Source organism: Nelumbo nucifera, chromosome 5 (assembly GCF_055504915.1).
Source record: "Nelumbo nucifera cultivar China Antique chromosome 5, China Antique-T2T, whole genome shotgun sequence".
Taxonomy (NCBI): domain Eukaryota; kingdom Viridiplantae; phylum Streptophyta; class Magnoliopsida; order Proteales; family Nelumbonaceae; genus Nelumbo; species Nelumbo nucifera.
The window spans coordinates 61,015,124-61,035,292 of record NC_142653.1 but is presented as its reverse complement, the minus strand read 5'-3'; the positions used below and the strand labels follow the sequence as shown (position 1 = coordinate 61,035,292).

Below are 20,169 nucleotides of genomic sequence, written 5' to 3'. Positions count from 1 at the left end.
CAGTTTCTAACCCATCTTCCCCTTTCCTTCTTTTAACACTTAAATGAAATGGGTAAAATAGTTAGAAAAATATCATAAAAGAGTAATTTTATTATTTTAAAATTATTTAATGCACACCTAATGTCATGTGGCGATGTCATGATCAACTAATGATAAAGATCCATTAGACACAATATGAAGGTTCAGGAATCAGGATACTCTTAAGAAAATTTCCCAAACTTTTTATTAATTGAGATTGAATTTCAATAACTACTTATCTTCAAATTCCAATTTTATTAAAATCGAACTTGAATCAAAGTTAATTAAGAACTATTATGTTAGAGGTAAATTCGATTGCAGCCCTAAAAGTAAAATCCACTCAAGTACGCATCTTCCTAATTCAATTATTCAAATGTTTTGCATGCTCGCATGAGCTAGTATACTATCTGCGTGTGAGCCATAGTCGGACCCCTTATTTGTATTTGTATCTAAATAAAAGAATGCGAGAAGCTTTGGTAGTAAATGGCCGTAGTATGAAGTTTATCTGCAAATATCACTTTGGATTGTCCGATCTCTGCGTTTTCTTCAGAGCACCCAGGAACTGGTACACCACATTGCTTCGGACCCAGGACATCCCAACCGAATGTACACAAGAGTTTTATCTGGGTATCTCATTAGACCCTAAAACTTATACGAATCTCCTTCAGTCATGCACCAGAGATGGGTCTCTGATCCATGGGAAGCTCATACACGCTCATATGATTAAGACCTCTTTCAAACCATGCCTGTTTTTGGAAAATGTTCTGTTAAACATGTATTGTAAGTGTGGGGAAATGGACATGGCCCAAGTCTTGTTCGATAGAATGCCGAAGCGAGATATTGTTTCATGGAATTCTCTTGTTTCTGGGTATTCCCATATGGGTTTTTATGTTAAAGGTATGAATGCATTTAAGGAAGCTAGAATAGCTTGTACTAGACTAGATAAATTTACTTATGCCAGTGCTTTGAACGTGTGTACTCGAATGGGCGATCTGAAGTTTGGTAAATTGATTCACGGCTTGATTATTGTTAGTGGTTTTGGTTTGCAAGTCTTCTTGACTAATTCGCTTATTGACATGTACTCAAAGTGTGGTTCTGTCGACCAAGCAAGGTTTTTATTCGACAATACTGATAAGTTGGATGAGGTTTCCTGGAATTCATTAATTGCGGGTTATGTTCGGGCTGGTTTGAATAAGGAAATGTTGAGAGTTCTTGTTCAGATGCATCAAACTGGACTACAGTTGAATAGTTATGCTTTGGGTAGCGTCCTAAAGGCATGCTCCTCAAGTTTTGACGGTTCCATAGAATTAGGTGAAATGCTTCACTGCTGTGTGGTAAAACTTGGTTTAGATACTGATGTTGTCGTTGCAACTGCATTACTTGATATGTATGCAAGGATTGGGGATTTGAACAGCGCAATCCTGATATTCAGCTTTATGCCCCGGCGGAATGTTGTCATGTTCAATGCCATGATTGCCGGGTTTTTCCGTTCAGAGGCTGAAATCTCTAATGAATTTGCAGAGGAGGCCCTAAATTTGTTCTCTGAGATGCGTAAAAGAGGAATGGAACCTTCAAAGTTTACATTCTCAAGCATACTCAAAGCTTGCAATGCTCTTAAAGCTTTTGACTATGGAACGCAAATTCATGCTCAGATATTCAAGAACTGTCTACAATTTGACGAATTCATTGGGACTGCACTTATTGACTTGTACTCGATGTCAGGGACAGTTGAAGAAGCATTGAAATGTTTTCATTCAATCCCTAAACTAGATGTTGTATCATGGACATCAATGATTGGTGCCTGTGTTAATAATGGTCAATTTGAACATGCATTGGATCTATTTAATGAATTACTGGCATCCGGAGGAAAACCAGATGAATTCACAATATCAAGTGTGTTGAGTGCTTCTGCAAATTTGGCTGCAGCAAGATCTGGTGAGCAAATCCAGGGATATGCGATGAAAACTGGAATTGGACAGTTCACAGTTGTCAGAAATTCACAGATATGTGTGTATGCAAAGTCAGGGGACATAGATGCTGCTAGTCTGACATTCAATGAAACAGAAAACCGTGATATTGTCTCCTGGTCTGTGATGATCTCCAGCCATGCCCAACATGGTTGTGCAAAAGAGGCTCTTAACCTCTTTGAGGTGATGAAAGGTTCTGGCATTGCACCGAATCACATTACATTCCTTGCAGTTCTAACTGCCTGTAGTCACAGTGGGCGTGTGGGTGAAGGACTCTGGTATAATTTTGGAATTTGCAATGCTGTAATATTTTACAATGTGCAGGGTAGGATGTCTTTGCCTATCCTGCACTGCTTTTGGAATCCATATTTAAATTCTTTGCCTGAGTTCAGCTTAACTTACTGAAAATCATTATACTGATGAATGCAGGTACTTTGAGAGCATGAAAAGAGATTATGGAATGGATCCAAATGTAAAGCACTGTGCATGCATTGTAGACCTCCTTGGTCGTGCTGGAAAACTAGCAGAAGCGGAAAACTTCATTTTGAACTCAGGCTTCAAGGATGACCCAGTAATGTGGCGAGCTTTGTTGGGTGCTTGTTGTCTTCATAGAGACACTGTCATTGGGACACGTGTTGCAGAGCAGGTCATTGAGCTTGAACCTCAGGCAGCTGCATCTTATGTACTGCTCTATAACTTATACTTGGATGTGGGCTTGCAGTCAGCTGCCATGAAAGTAAGAGAATTGATGAAAAGTCGAGGTATTAAGAAGGAACCTGGTCTAAGTTGGATTGAGATTGGGACAATTGTTCATTCTTTTGTGGCAGGTGATAGGTCCCATCCCAAATGTCAAATAATATATGCAAAGTTGGAAGAAATGTTGGAGAAGATCAAGAAATTAGGTTATGTTAATCCTATATCTGTCTTAGATACCTCTGAGAAAGATCTTAAGGACAACCTAGTGGTGAATTACCATAGTGAGAAGTTAGCTGTAGCCCTTGGAATGATTAGCCTGCCCAAGCCGGCTCCTATAAGAGTAATGAAGAACTTGAGAGTCTGCCAAGATTGCCATATAACAATGAAGTTTTTCTCAAAGACAGAAGATAGAGAGATCATTCTCAGAGATCCAATAAGATTTCATCACTTTAGAGAAGGTTCCTGTTCCTGTGGTGACTATTGGTAATAAATTTGAATTTTGAAGACAGATGATACCTCTTAGATGATTGACCACAGAGTTTTGCATTGTTGCTATTGCTCATGATTCATGAACACATAGAACTTCCCATTGGAAAGTCTTGTGCACGAGTTTCATTCTGTTTGAGTATTTGAGAAATGAGAACCACATACTGATAACATTATCTAATAGATCTCTACCAACAATGAAATCATCCTGAAGCATCTGGGGACCCCTTGCTATCATGGAGAATCAGTTCAGGTATTCTTATTAATGATGTAGTCTTTTTTGTTCTAACATAAGGTTTTTTCTTCTCATTTTTCTTTACCATCCTTCATCTCAACACAGAACTAGGATTTGTTGGTTTTTTTTCCTCTTCTTTTTTGTATTTGTTGATTATTTTGGTTATTCTTTTATTTAGTTTCATTCTCTATCTTGAAAAAAGCATCATAAAAAAGGATCAGGTTTTACAATAATCATTTTTTTTGTGTACACACTTAGTTGTTGTAGCTTTCCAATACTATGGAATAATAAGTAACTGTATTAATCTTCTCTAAGTTGAACATTTCATACTTCAATGGATGGTAGGATTTATTACTTCTCATCCTAATACACACAAACACACACATCATGTGCACTACTTTTTCAGTTAAGTTTTGGTTGAAAAAAAGAAAAGGAATTTTGTTGGGCGTTTGGGTTTTGGACTGGTTAGTTGCTCACTATTTAGTTCATGCTTAGACATGTCAATGATACCTGAAAATCTGTGGCCTGATCCGACTTTGATCTGATTATCTCGGATTCAGTTGATGTGCTTATGTAATCAGATCAGATTTGGATTTTTCCATCTGCATCTGATTAAAAATTGGATCGGATTTGGATTTGACTCCATCCAATCTGATTAAAATCCGAATCCGATTATATTATAATATTTATTGATCTTAATATATTAATCTTATATAATTATATTTAAATTTATAAAAATATATTTTACATATTATACTATATATGAATATATATATAATAATTCAATATATAAAAGTTGAAAAGTAATTAACTTTTTAACTTTTGTATTTTAAAAAATTAAAGTGGAGTTGGATCAAGTCCGAATCAGATCCGAGACCATTAAGATTCTAATTTGAATATGAGGTCTTCAAATCCAGTTGGATTTTGGATTGGATTTGGTTGCAAGTTTTCAATATTTAGATCGGATTCGGATTTTGGGAGAACCTTGTTGTAGGACTCCCATGCTCCCACTTCCTTTTGGGTTGAGGGGACCAGTATAACTGTTCATCTTATTAATTTGATCCTTTTCTCAATTCTTGGAAATACCTCTTCATTCTAAAGCTTGTTTCGTCGGCCACCAAACATTTCTTCTTTTCATGTTTTTGGGTGTTTGTGCTTTGTCCACCTTCCTCCCCATGAATGGACTAAGTTCACTCCTCAATCTGCCATGTGTGCCTTTGTGGGATATAGCCCTGACCACAAAGGATTTCTCTGCTATGATCCTCAAGCTCGTCAAACTAGGATATCTAGAAATGTATTTTTTTTTAAATATCTCCTTTTTTAGTCATGTTGCTAATAGTCCTACTCCCTCTTTCTCGATTCTGTGCTCCTTTGACACTACAAGCTCTTTGGACTCCACATCAAGTCTTGCTCCATCTCTCATTTAGTATGTCAGAAGGCAATTAGCTGCTCAAGAACCTATAGCCCTGGCTCAACCACTACTGGTACAAGGTCCCTCCTCTAACACTGTAAGTTCTCTTCCTACCTCTCCTTCTATTGCCTTACCCTCTTCTCCACCACCATTGCGTCGTTCTACTCACGTTTCTAAGCCTCCTAACCACTATGGTTTTTCTCCACCCCATAGCTCATTTTCTACTGTTTTGTCATCTATAGAGATTCCTAAGACTTATCGGCAAGCTATGTCTGTCCCACATTGGAAAGAAACTATGAACGCTGAAATTCAAGCTCTCCTGGAAAATAATACTTGGGATTTGGTTCTTGCTCCTCTTGATGCTTCTATCATTGGTAGTAGATGGGTTTACTCTGTAAAATTGAACTCTAATAGCAGCCTTGGTAAAGGCTTGTTTGGTGGCACAAGGATATAAACAGGAGTATGGCATTGATTATGAGGAAACATTTGCTCTTGTTGCCAAGATGACCACAATTCGCATTGTGCTTGCCATCTCAGTTGCCAAACAATGGTATATTCATCAAATGGATGTCAAGAATGCTTTTCTACATGCACATATGAAGGAGACAGTGTTTATGAAATCCCCTCTGGGATATTGTGATCATTCTACCATGGTCCATCGTCTGAAGAGATCTCTATATGGACTTAAACAAGCCCTTAGAACTAGGGGTGATCATGAAAAACTGAAAAACCGAACTGAGCTAATGAGACCAAATTGAAAATTCCGGTTAACCCAACCGATCGGTTCGATATTTTTGAAAAACCGAATGTACTGGTTCGGTTTCAATAAACCAATATAAAAACCGTTGGTTAATTGAACTGACCGGTACACATATATTTATATATATTATATATATTTATGTACATTATAATATTTTTCATATATATTTTATATTTTTTATATATTATAAATGCATATATATGCATTATATATTATAAATATATATTTATAATATAATGTATTATTTATTATTTATAATATAATATTTTATATGTATTTCTAGTTTTTATAATATAATATTTATTATAATATTATGAAAATAAAAAACCAAAAAACCGATGAGCCAAACTAACGGTTAATCAAACCGATCAACCGGTTAATCAATCGACTTTGGTTTGGTTTTAGTTGCTGGTTTTCCAAAAAACCTGTATTATTGGTTCAGTTTAGAGAAAAGACCCATGGTTTGGTTAACCAAGCTGTAAGCACCCCTATGTAGAGCTTGGTTTGAGTCTTATTTGATCTTTATCCTCACTCGGCCATAGGGTATTACTCTTTTGCTTCTATCGTTATTACTGGAGATGATCTTGAGATATTAGTTATGTGAAGAGTCTTCTCAGTAAGACTTTCAAGATGAAGGATCTTGGTCTTCTTACCTATTTCTTGGGTCTGGAGGTAACTCGTTCTTCTCGGGGCTATTTTGTCAACTAGCAAAAATATGCTACAAATTTAGTCAAGTTGGCTCATCTTACAAATGATAAGCAAGTTGACACGCCTCTTGAGATCATCAGTCTGGAGTTCTCTAAGGATGATGGTAAACCTCTTACAGATGCTCATCATATTGGCAGCTTGTGGATAGCCTTATTTATCTTACCATGACTTGTCCTAATATCTCCTATGTTGTTCAAGTGGTTAACTAGTTTGTTTCAACACTTTGACAACCACATATGTCCATTGTTTTTTGGATTATTAGATACCTTCGTGGTACTTTGTCTCATGGCTTGTTTTTCTCATCATCTTTTTTGGACTTATTTGCTTATGTAGATGTTGGCGAAGGTCTACAACAGGATGGTGTGTTTTCTTCGGTGGTTCACTTGTTTCCTGGAAGTGCAAAAAGCAACCAACAATATCTAAATCCTCTACTAAATCAGAGTATCGTGCTATGTCATCTGTTTGTAGTGAGATTGTAAGGTTGGAAGCTCTTCTTCAGGACCTACATATTCTGGCCTCTCATCCAGTTCCTATCCATGTTGATAATGTTACTGCAATCAAGATTTCCTCAAATCCCATGTTCCATAAATGTACAAAGTACATTGAAGTTGATTGCCATTTTATTCAAGATCAGTTTCTTGCAGACCACATTTCCCTTCCACATATCTCTTCTGGACTCCAACTTGCTGACATCTTCACCAAAGCTATGAATCGTGCACAACACAAATTTCTTGCTGATAAAGTGATGTTTCTCTCTTGGCATCAGTTTGAGGGGGGAGGAGGGAGGGGGGTTGTGAGAAGAGCTGATTTCATGTTTTTCCTATTTGAGAGTACCCTTTCATGTTTTTCCTATGGGTCAAGAGGTGTACTAATTCTTTTGTAGATTTACCGACCAAACAAGGGGTGGGAAGAAATCATTTGTTTTGGACTTATCTATGTTTTTATAATCTTTTTGGAGGAGTTAAGAGAGTTTCTCTCTCCCTTGCCTTTGTACCTATCTCTCTTTTTCTATTACTGATAAGACAAAAGGTATCAATCGGTTAATTGGGGCAGATTTGCCAACCTCTTCCAAATGGTGGTTTAGGCATAAGAAAAGTCAAAAGATTCAATTTGTCTCTCAATAGTCAGCCCAATAGAATCTCTAATTTGGATTTTCTTTTTATTGTTTGAAGAATGTAAGGTAATATTGTATTAATATATTAAAAGTATTGATGGACAATGAGAAATCTGTACAGCTACAAGTATTCAAATATCCTTAAAAAAGTTTACCAAAACGGAATAAGAAAAATCATTCTCCTTAATGTGAGCTCTAAATGATAACCACTGCCTTAGTACATAATGTTAACAGTGAGAGATGTCATTAGCCAGGGAAGATTTAGCTTCATGATATGCCTACTACGAGGATGGAGGAAGGAGCTAGTGAGGGCTTCAAACCATTTGGCAGATGGAGGAAGGCAATGAGAGTGGAAGCCAAAAACTTTTTGTTTGAAGAGCTGAAGGTGAGAAACCAGGTCAACTTGAAGGTGCGAGAAGAGAAGAAAGCAATGATCTATCTTCAGTTTGTTTCTGCAGCTTGGCTAAAAGGATTCCTAGACATGGCAATGGTCTCAAAGAAAATACACAACTGGAGTAATACCCTGAAGATTAATGCAAAGCTATTCAAAGTGGAGTTATGTTTTCACTCCTAAGGCTGGTTTATTATGCTAACTGAATGGTTTGGGCAAGGAAGAAAGCGGCTAGTATGTATCTCAATGGGATAATAGAGCATAGACTGGGCATCCTTCACAACAGAGGTGCTACAAGAGTTCCTATGTAGAGGAGCCGATGGAGATAAGCTCTCTCAGGTGGTGAAAACGAAAAGGCCAAATCCGCTAGAGGAAAAAAGTTAAGGGGAAGGGGTTGGTGCTAAGCAAAGCTTGCTGGAATGGCATAAAAGTTTGTGGTAATATGCAAATAAAAAGTCAATAAACTGGAAGAAAGTTGCAAAAGACATTAAAAAAAGGCTTGCCCTGAAGGTGCGTTGAATCTAGTCCCATTCTAGGAAGGTAAAGCCCTTCTAGAAGTAGGGAGTCTAAAGGAGGAGTACCATGCTCTTTCAATACAATCAACAAAGGGTTTGGTGGTCATTGGACAATGGAACCTTAGTGCAAATGAGATCAAACTAGAAGAAACCCCTCGGGTGAAGGTGTTAGACTTCCATCTCATGTCTGGTCATTTGATATATTCAAGAACATAGCTGACAGGTGCTGAGGAACCCTTAAGGAGCTAGATACTTTGGATTTGAGTGTGGCGACCTGTACTTTGGAGGGAGCGAAGCTTGAAGATTAATGAATTTGGTTATTCAAGAAGCACCCTACAAGATTTGGATACTATTGTCGTTGGAAGCCCAGTTGTCTAATGATTTGCTCAAGGTAGGAGAAGATGCTAAAGTGGCAGAACTGAGGACACATTGCACTTCGGCACAGGTTGTAGAAAGGAATTCAATTTTCAGGAGGGAAACCCAATTGTTCCTTCCAGTGAAAGAAAGGTTACAGGTTACTAATTCTTTGCACAAGTCTGGACCGTCCATTTAGTTAGAAGGACTAAGGATAAGTTCTTTGCTGAAGCTTTGACTAGCATCAATAATGAAACTCCCAAGAAATTTGAAAAGGCACCAAATGCCAAACCACTAGGTGAACCGAGGGTTTCGGTAAGTTTAGCTGACCCAAATTCTAAGTCACGTGATCATTTAAATGCACAAGTGCCAGGGCCATGCTGAACCGAGCGTTAGGGGATGGAAATAACACTCTATTATCTCTTTTTTCGACTCTAAGGCTGCATTTATTTGCAGTACAAATATGAATATGAATAGGTGTAATTAAACACTCCGGTTTGGTTTTGCTAGCGTTTGGATGGAGTGTAGTTAAATGTTGAAAATTGATGAAAAACTCCAATTATGTCGAGTTTTACATACAACTTCAATAAAAACGATGTAAATATTTACATGATAGTCCCACTTTACATTTACAACGGTCCATAACTTTAAACCGATCAGTGTATGGTGTAAGTACCAGGGACATGCCGAGCATTATGGATTGGACTTGCTTTTGTTTGAAGACGACCTGGGGGAAACTATAGTATTGCCAAAGGAAACAAGATTGAACTTGCTTCCCTTGGACCTGGTGGAGGGCTCATCTGTAGCTGAAAGAGAAGGGGTACAATTTCCAACAGAGGCAATGGATCAAGGTGTCCATACGTGGAATCTGGGTTTCAATGCTGATCCTCTGATACGAGGAGGGATAATTGCGTCACTTCGAGCGTGAGGTAGGCTCCAGGATACGGAAGGGAAAGGAATTGGTTAACTTTTTCTCCCTCTATTCAATTACTACCCGGCTATTTAAAGATATACAACAGAATTCAGTTACAAAAAAAGCAGAGGACTTTTGATGACTCAACGATCTCTCTAACGAAATCATGTGCGTGGAAATCAAACCCTGAACCTTGCTGGCTTTCGAATGGTTCTCTTAGGCCGTTAATCCATGTGATGATGTGCGTGGAATCCATGTGAACCAGGCACATCTTCTTCATGTTGGTCGCTCGTATCATTGCCGCTGGCTGCGAGTATGACCTTGTCCTCAAGGTCAAATTCAGGAAACTGTTGTCGGAAATGAGCAAGAGACTCCCATGTCGACTCTTCTAAGGAAAGTGGGTGAGCATCTGCTGTGGTGCGTAAAGTGGGTGAGCATCATCCGTGAGGGGTGGCAGAGGTAACGGAAGTGTAGTAGTTGGATCTGGACAGAGCTTCAAAATTGATAATGTGGAACACCGGATGGATTCGCACAGTGGGTGGAAGCCGCAATCGATTGGCAACTGGTCCGATTCGCTCAATAATTTCAAATGGGTCAAAATTTCATTTAGAGAGCTTCTGAGTGGAATGGTTAGCGACGGACGACTGACGATATGGTTGAAGCTTAACATATACCCAGGAGCCTACGGAAAACTCACGGTCCCGTCGGTGCTTATCCAACTGATTCTTCATGCGCACCCTGGCACGAAGGAGATAGTCCTTGAGCTGAAGCATAATTGTTGTGCGCTGAGCTAGTCGTGCATCCAACGATGCGATTGAGGTGGTGTCGGAGACATGATCAATTAAGTCTGGAGTAAGTCGACCATAGAAGGCCTGGTAGGGTGTCATTTCGATTGAGGAGTGGAGCAAAGTGTTGTAAGAGTATTCAACCCATGGAAGGAGTGGCACTCACGAGCGTGGTTGATCGCTAACAAAACAACGTAAATAAGTCTCTAAGCTTCTGTTGAGAACCTCTGTCTGGTCGTCCGTCTGTGGATGGTAGGCACTGCTAAAACACAAAGAAGACCCTTGAAGCCGAAATAATTCTTACCAGAAGTGACTGAAAAATAATTTGTCCCTGCCGCTGACGATCGACTGAGGAAATCCATGTAATCGAACAATTTCATGGATGAAATGCACTGCAAGTTTAGTCGCAGTGACAGAGGAGGGAAGTGTGGACAGTCGATCAACGACGATCCAAATCATGGATTTGCCCTGTACCACCGGTAAGCCTTGGATAAAATCCATAGTAATATCACTCTAGACCTGAGAGGGTATTGGCAATGGTTAAGAAAGACCCTGTGGTGCCAAAGTAGCATATTTGTTCTACAAACAGATGTTGCAAGATGCTACAAACTTCTTCGTATCTTTGGTCGTGGAAGGCTAATAAAATGATCCTTGAAGTCGTGCCAGAGTTTTTGCAATGCCAGAGAGTCTGACCACGAGTGAGGAATGATATTCTCGCAGCAATGGGAGCTGCAAATCTGAAGAAGAAATGTAAATTCTGCCACGAAAAAGTAATAACCCATTCCGAACCGTATGGTTGGGAAATTGTTCTGGCCATTGGACAACCGACTGTAAAAGCTCAAGGGTCTTGGGGTCATTAATGTACGATTGTCGAATTTCATCGAAAATTTCTGGTACTGACTGAGAACGAGAGAGAAGCAGGGAGAGTGCTGGTTGGGACCATCGTAACAGGGCATCAGGGGTGACATTAATAGACCCGGATTTATACTGTATGGAGAACTCAAACCCGAGCAATTTCACAAGCCATTTCTATTGGCCTGGCGTTTGAACGGTCTGATGTAGAAGCTTGCGGAGACTTCTGTGGTCTGTGAGAATAACAAAAGGTCGGCCAAGGAGGTATTGCCGCCATTTATGGACGGTAGCTTTGATCGCCTTCATCTCCCTAATATATGTGGAAGCTTGCTGGAGTCGAGGTCCCAATTTCGCACTGAAATAAGTATTGGGTGGTGGTTCTGGGAGAGAATTGCCCCAATAGCAGTTGATGATGCATCTGTTTCCACCGTGAAGGGGATGGAAAAATTGGGTAATGCCAACATAGGGACAAATACCATAGCGGATTGAGAGTGTGAAAGGCTTTTGCAGCAGCTGGAGACCAATAAAAATGATCCCGTTTTTGGAGATCAGTGAGAGGAGCTACAATAGTGGCATGGTGTAGGACAAACTTGCGGTAATAACCTATTAACCCAAGGAAACCACGGAGTGCTGATTTGGTGGTTGGTTGAGGCCATGAAACCATTGCCGAAATCTTGAGGATCGGCCTTAACCCTCTCTTGAGAGATTATATGCCCCATATACTCAACCTCGCGCCTCTCGAAAGAACATTTAGATAGCTTAACATAAAACTTGTGGTCGGAAAGAATATTGAAAACCTCACGCATCTCCTAATTGGATTAGGAAGCTGATTCAAAGAAGGCTATAAATAGGGGGCAAATTCACCAGTTTAAGACAGAAATCTGCAAAATTCTTTCCTAGTTTTTGCCACTCCTACCCAGTTCGATCTCCATTCTTGGATCTGATCAAGAATAATTCTTGATATTGTTTATTGCTAGAAGAAACAATTCAAAGTCGTGTTCACTGGCCCCTTGCTTGATTCTTGCTGAAGAATCAGGGTTCTTGCTGAAGAACCATCCTACTGGTCCTGCCTCACCATAAGTTGTGTCATCTTTAGTGGAGGCTGGTTTTGGTCAACTCTTTGGGTGTGAACACCTACGTTGGGAGTTACTATTATTCCGTACCAGGTGTTTCCCTACTTACTTAATTTTGGTTTCAGATCTGATTCGATTTGTTTCAAGAACGAACCTTGAAAAATGTAGTTTTTCTAAATCAGGGAATATGATTCTTGGAAGGGAGAAAGAAAATATTTTGATATTTCGCCCAACCTCCCTACAAGGTTCAACCATCTATATGATGGATCTCCCTTCCCTTCAATGGTATCAGAGCCAGGTTTAATTCTTGAACCAAATCAGACCTGATTTGAACCTGCGCAAATGGGCAAAATCGGTTCTACCCGATTTGCGCAGATTGATGTTTTGCGGGAATTCGGTTCTCAGTAATGGGGCGTATGATCTAAAAATTAATTTTTTATTATTCTAATTTAATTATGGAATGGTTCTATGATTATTTTGTGGATGTGTGATGGAGATCGAAATCTTTAATGGCGCCAAGATTTGTGCACCCTGCATTTTTCTATTCTATTATTTTGGTCTGTAAATAATTTTTTTTTTTATTTTTAGACTAAATTATAGGATTTGATCTGATGTAATTAATAGAAAATTATGGTTTTCTATTTTTTTTACATTGGAAGAAGTGTTGGTTCGCATGGAGGAGAAGAAGACATTTCGCAAATACAAGATCTGCAATCTTTGTTTTGCAGATATTGAATTTGCTACCTGCGATTAACCTTTGTCTTGCAGGTTTGCAGATTGTCCAAGAACATCACACTACAACCCTTTGATTTATTTTCTTGTTGATCTTGAATGTCTTTTTCGGCTATAATTAATTTTCAGATCATTTTCTTGAAATTGCACATTATTTTAGACACCAAACCCTAGGCCGAATTTGACCTAGGTTTGGTCCAATCTGATTGGACCGAACCCATGGTTTGATGGGATTAATTTTCGGACCCAAATTTGGTTATGGGCAAGGGTTTGATGGCCCATTACAACATGCAATTTGACTCGCTCCTACAAAACCCAGTTTTAATGAATTAAAACTGCTTTAGCCCATTTCAGCATAATTGCTATATGGGCCGAACTGCCTTTTGCAATTCAGCCCATATACCTAGATAATGTTATTTGATAATATTATGGGTTATAATGGGCTGGCACTATTTTAATTAATTAGGGTTTTACAGATGATTTAATTGATTGGATCAATTATTTGATTGTTTCATGCATGTGATGTATGATGTGTGATATGCTACGTACATGGGCTATAAGCACTTGGCCCATGTTAATTTCATAGTGGCTCTTTCGTACACTAAGGTTGAATGCACATCATTGCCATGGTGTCCTTAAGATCATTGGATGATCTCCTTTTCTTGATGGGCCCCACATCAGCTTCTTCCCCAAGAGGAACAGTGCAGAACCCTAGCCCATTTAGGGCCCATCTAAATCTGACTTTGAGAAAGTCAGTGGGAGCCACTTTGGTTTGATCTAAATAAGAACTAGGACATAATTACTTGTTCCCTCTAGCAAAATATAAGTGCATGTGATAGGGGGATTCATATGATGAACTTTCTAAAGGCCTTCCATCATTAGCATGAAGATGGGTCCATTAGTAATGAGGAGATGCACCATAAAATTGGGCTATCCATTTGCTGTTGGGTCTGTTGGATTGCTTTATAAGATGATAAGGGTGTCATAGACCGATGTGGGAGGGGCCTATCTTAAAATTGAAGACTCTCTCACGGTACCTTGGCGTTCACAAATATTATGGGTAAACACTTACTGGACAGAAAGGTTTAACCTAAAATGACAATGAACTTTGTCTAGATGAGACCAAAGGGAAAGCTCATAAGATGAGTGGATATGATCCTTTACAGAAGGTGGTGGGGTTATGCAGCTGAAACAGTTGGCTCCATGCACTGTATGTGATTTCCCACATTTCCCGAGACATAATCGCGTCTCCGTCACTGAGATAGGAGGGAAATCTCAGAGATGAACAATTGGGAATGGAACATAGATTAAAAGCCTTTTCTATGTAATTAACATGAATCAACTCAGGTTGTAGACTAATAATCTGCTTTGCCTTCATCAGAAATGGCAAACGGACAATTCACCAAATTGTTGGACGATAAAAAGTTTAAGGATCTAAACTATGTTGATCGGTTCCGTAACCTTATGCTGGTATTAACGTCTGAGAAATTGGACAAGCTTGCTAAAAGCCCTGCTCCGGATCGTCCGGGTGATAGGGCTTCTGAGGTCCGTAAGAAAGAGTATCAAGAATGGGAAGAGAAGAACTCTCTTGCTCGGTGTTATATTACAAAGGCAATTCGATCAAATCGAAGTGTCCAATGATATCTTGGATAGTTTGAGGACAATGTATGAAGTAAAATCATTCTACTCGACAAAAGGTCTTAAAAATTGTTTATGACCACAAAAATGACTGAGAACCAACAGGTTCATGACCATTGTCTAAAGATGATGGGTTATATTAATGAACTAGAGGCTCTCAGTCAGGGTTTAATCATAATCCTAAAATTGATGCCATCCTAAATTCCTTGCCTCCCTCCTTCAATCAGTTCATCATGAACTACAACATGAACAAGCTAAATGTTAGCCTTCAGGAACTCAACAATATGTTGCAGAGGACTGAAGAATTGATAAAGAATGATAAACCGATAGGCATGCTTGTTGAAGGTGACAATTCGGACAAGAAAAAGTATTAAGGCAAAATGGAAGCCTTAGAAGAAGGGTAGCATGCCTAAAAAACAAAAGAAGTATCAGACATTGGATGTCTGTCACTTTTGCAAATAGACTGGCCACTGGAAGAGGAATTGTCCTCAGTACTTGGAGACTAAGAAACAAGGTAATTTCAAATCTTGTCATAGAGACCAATTTATTGGTCACTTCTGCTTCCTGGTGTATTGAGTCCAGGGCTTCAACTCATGCATGTAACACATTGCAGGGGTTCAAGGCAATTAGAAGGTTGAGTGACGGGGAAGTGATCTACTTGAGGACTTTTGCAATAGTTGCAGCTACAACTATAGGAACTATAGAGTCAGTTTTTAGAGAATGAATTATTGTACTTAAAGGTTGTCTTTATGTACCTAATTTAAGAAGATATTTGATTTTTGTCTCAAAGTTGTTTGGATGGTTATTCTATTTTATTCAGTAATGTGATTACTATCAAACGGAATAACAAATTCCTCATTTACGGAGAACTCAAGAATGGTCTTTATGTTCTCCATTCTTCTCTGGAAACAAACTTAACCGAAACTACGTCGAAAATAATCTCCAAGAAGAAACACATGAAACAGTTAATCCCACGTGCCTGTGACATTACCGACTTGGTTACATTAACATAGATCATATCACAAGGTTGGTAAATGATGGTCCTTTTGATTTTCTAACTGTAGAAGATCTTTCAACCTGTGAACCTTGCCTTCAGAGTAAGATGGAAAAACAATCATTTACAGGTAAGCCTGAAAGATCTACAGGCACACTTGACCTAATACATACGGATGTATGTGGTCCCCTGAATGTTATGACACGTAACTAGTACGTTTATTTCATAACATTTATCGATGATCATTCATTGTATAGTTACGTGTACATAATGAGACATAAGTTTGAATCATTTGAGATGTTCAAAGAGTTCAAGCAAGAAGTCGAGAAACAGTTGGGGAGATAGATCAAAGCCCTTCGATCAGATCGATGAGGCGAATATCTCTCCGAAGAATTCAGGGACTACTTAAGGGACAATGGGATTGTTTCACAGTTAGCTCCTCCTGCTACATCGCAATTAAATGGTGTGTCAGAGAGGAGGAGCCGGTTTCTATTGGATATGGTCCGATCACTTCTTGTACACTCGAAACTACGTACATCCTTTTGAAGATACGCATTAGAGACTGCGATATACGTGCTGAACCAGGTTCCAACCAAATCCGTTCCTAAGACTCCATATGAGCTATGGACTGGTAATAAACCAAGTGTAAGACACTTGAAGATTTGGGGTTGTCCAACACATGTTAAAAAACAAGTGCTGACAAATAGGAATCCAAGACCAGTTGTTGCCTATTTGTAGGCTATCCCAAGGGCTCTGTAGGATATTTATTCTATGACCCAAAATAGCAAAAGGTGTTTTGCCATCGAAATGCCAATTTCTTGGAAGAATATTACATCCTGAACAATCATCATCAGGAAGTTGTTCTTGATGAGGAAAACTCAGGGGTAGTGGGAGATGTCCCACAAGCTCCGGATAATAACCAACCTAGAAGGTCTACCCAGGTATCCAAGCCTCTAATTCGTTACGGCTATGACCAAGAAAATTACTTAGTGAAAGCCACGACTAGTGAGGAAGATCCCGTGACTTATACGGAAGCTATGTTGGACATAGGTTCCTTGAAGTGGGTAGACGCCATGAAAGCCGAGATGGAACCGATGGAGACCAACAATGTCTGCACTCTTGTAGACCCGCCCCTTGGGGTGAAAGCAATTGGTTGCAAGTGGATTTACAAGAGGAAGAAGGGCCTGGATGGTAATGTTGAGACCTATAAAGCTCGTCTTGTGGCGAAATGGTATACTCAAAAAGTGGGTGGACGCCATGAAAGCCGAGATGGAACTAATGGAGACCAACAATGTCTGCACTCTTGTAGACCAGCCCCTTGGGGTGAAAGCAATTGATTGAAAGTGGATTTACAAGAGGAAGAAGGGCCCGGATGGTAACGTTGAGACCTATAAAGCTCGTCTTGTGGTGAAAGGGTACACTCAAAAAGAGGGAATCGATTATGAGGAAACATTTTGGCTAGTGGCCATGCTTAAGTCTTTTAGGATCCTAGTAGCTGTAGCAATATACCATGATCACGAGATTTGGCAAATAGATGTCAAAACCGTGTTCCTAAATGGAGATTTTACTGAAGATATCTATATGCAACAACTGCAATGTTTCATAGTTGTAGGTCAGGAACACATGGTATGTAAACTTAATCAATCCATATATGGACTTAAGTAAGCTTCTAGGAGCTGGAACATCCGGTTTGACTCTTCTGTCAGACAGTTTGACTTTGAGCAAAATCCGGATGAGCCCTTTGTTTACAAGAAGACAATGGGAGATAAGGTTACGTTCCTGGTTCTATATGTAGATGACATTCTACTCATTAGGAATGATGTAGGAATGCTAACTACCGTGAAAGTATAGTTTTCACAACAATTATCCATGAAAGATCTTGGAGAAGCCTCCTACATCTTGGGACTTCGATTCTATAAAGATAGATCAAAGAGGATAATATGATTATCCCAATCTACTTACATTGAGAATATCGTCAAAAGATACAGTATGGAGAATTCTAAGAAAGGAAATGTTCCTTTTAGGCACGGAGTCACTCTCTCCAAGGGTATGTCTCCTAAGGCTCCCGAAGAGATTGAGGGAATGAGAGAATTCCCTATGCCTCAACCATAGGGAGCATCATGTATGCCATGCTGTGCACTCGACCAGACATTGCTCAGGAAGTGAATGTAGTAAGTAGATACCAATCAAACCTAGGACAAAAGCATTGGACAGCTGTAAAAACATACTCAAGTACCTCCGAAAGACAAAAGAGTTTTGTCTGGTATTCGATGGTAGTTCACTACAAATCGTCGGGTATATTGATACCAACTTCCAATTAGACCTAGATGCTAGAAAATTTACATCTGGTTGCATCTTTATGATGGGGTCCTGTGTAGTAAGAAAAATAGTCCACGACCCAAGCCAAGCATATTGCCGTAAGTGAGGCTGCCTAATGGATGAAGGTGTTCATTTTGGAATTTGGAATTCAACACATCACCCATTCCACTGTTGTGCAACAACACTGGATCTAAGGGCGATTGTTGTTAGATGTAGCATCAGCGGAGAATGTGGCAGACCCATTGACTAAGCCACTAACACAAAAAGTGTTTGAGAAACATGTGGATAGTTTGGGACTGAGGCTTGTACCCGATCGGACCTAACTACAAGTGGGAGCTGTTAAACAGTGTATGCCCTTAACTCCAATCAGATTGATGTACTTATTGTCATTTATTGTAAATGAATAAAATGCGTAATTGATTCATTTTATTTTGGTGTGTTTCTGTGTAATACCCTTAAACTGGACACTTATGAGACTCGTGTTAGTTTAGAATCTTCATAGCCATTGGATAGATCTGAGGAGATTTATCCTGCCAAGGATGACACTGATGTGGCGCTAAGTTGGTTGAGTGGCTTGTCTCAGCTACTAGGGTGAAACCTGAGGTACATGCAGTATGGGTTTTCTTGAAACCATGAACCGGACCGAATTCCAGTATTGCCCTGGACCTTGGAGATAGATGGGCAAAACTGGAATGTTAAACCTGACCCCTAGACTCGATTATGATACTACACTAGGTGTTGGATTGGGCTATCTTTGATATGCCAATCAATGAGATCCTTAGAGGGGGTCAAAACTTGGGTATGTTGGGACAGTTTGAGAATTCACCTGAGTGGGTGATCATAGTGACAGGATCATCCCCTTTGTCGGACAAAGTGAATAATCGGGGAATGCACTCTCTCTGATGGAAACCTAAACTACCGGTAGTTGATTTCAAACTTGTTGAAATTTGTTTTGCAAAATATATTTATATAGGGATATACTTATATATTATGGTTTCACAAAATGTTTGCAAAAGGTTTTAATTCCCGGGATCCATGTGAGTAGATAGTGCAACACTATACCTTGCAGCCGAGGGAGAGGTTCTCTCTTGTTGGGCAGTGCTTGATCATTATGGGCTGAGAGGTTAAGTGTAAGACCATTGAGGGTAATACCTGATGGGATAATCTTGCATCCGCCCACAGTCCTTGGGCCTTCATAAGGTGGCTAGACCCAAGAACCATTTAGTGTAAATGTTGGGCTCATTAAGAGTTCATACTGATGGACTCAAAGGTTCACTATGTTTTGCAGTGAATTCAACCAGGCCTTGTAACAAAGACTAGGCTAAACCCATGTGGCTGATGTGTAGATTAATGTTAGGGTCCCACACTATACAAAGAGAGATAAGTTAGCCAACATATAAAAGGGAAAGTGAGCTACACGACTTAATGGGCCTAAAGTCTATTTCGAACTGGACTTAAGTTAATTAAAAGGGGGCGAATCTTGTTTATAATCTGATTAGGATTAGCTAAAGGATAAGATAAGTCTTATCCATTTAAGAGTCCAAATCCAAATATTAGATTTGGATCAAGAAACTCTCTCCTAATTGGATTAGGATGCTGATCCAAAGAAGGCTATAAATAGGGGGCGAATTCACCAGTTTAAGACACTCTGAAATCTACGGAATTCTTCCCCAATTCTTGCCGCCCCTACCTAGTTCGATCTCCATTCTTGGATTTGATCAAGAATAGTTATTGATATTGTTTCTTGCTAGAAGAAACAATTCAAAGTCGTACTCACCAGCCCCTTGTCTGATTCTTGCTGAAGAATTATGGTTCTTGCTGAAGAACCATCCTATTGATCCTGCTTCACCGTAAGATGTGTCATCTTCAGTGGAGGCGAGTTTGGTCAACTCTTTGGGTGTGAACACCTATGTTGGGAGTTACTATTATTTTGTATAAGGTATTTCCCTATTTGCTTAATTTTGGTTTCAGATCTGGTCCGATTTGTTTTAAGAACGAACATTGAAAAATGTAGTATTTCTAAATCATGGAATATGATTCCTGGAATGGAGAAAGAAATTTTTTTGAAATTTCACCCAACCTCCCTGCAATGTTCGGCCATCCATATGATGGATCTCCCTTCCCTTCATAATTCCTCTGGTCCAACTTGGTCTCCTCCTACTTTGGGGTTCACTAAATTGAATTTTGATGACAACAACGAAGGAAACC

The 20,169-nt window shown here is 39.4% G+C and overlaps 1 protein-coding gene across 3 annotated transcripts in view; it reads left to right on the top strand.

Moving 5' to 3' along the window:
• The first annotated feature begins 313 nt into the window (after window positions 1-313).
• The window catches only part of LOC104588564 (Tetratricopeptide repeat (TPR)-like superfamily protein), a 36,471-nt gene continuing 16,615 nt past the window's right edge, over window positions 314-20,169 (top strand). The window contains exons 1-3 of one of the 3 annotated variants that reach the window (XR_016076082.1): window positions 314-2,263; window positions 2,415-3,420; window positions 6,615-7,469. Coding sequence is in view for 1 of the 3 variants with exons in the window: in XM_088887329.1 (XP_088743455.1) it covers window positions 315-2,263; window positions 2,415-3,168 (2,703 nt within the window). In the remaining 2 variants the exon portion in view is untranslated. Of the gene's footprint in view, window positions 2,264-2,414; window positions 3,424-6,614; window positions 7,470-20,169 lie in introns of those variants that run through there. The other 2 variants (XR_016076083.1, XM_088887329.1) reach the window with 2 other exon arrangements.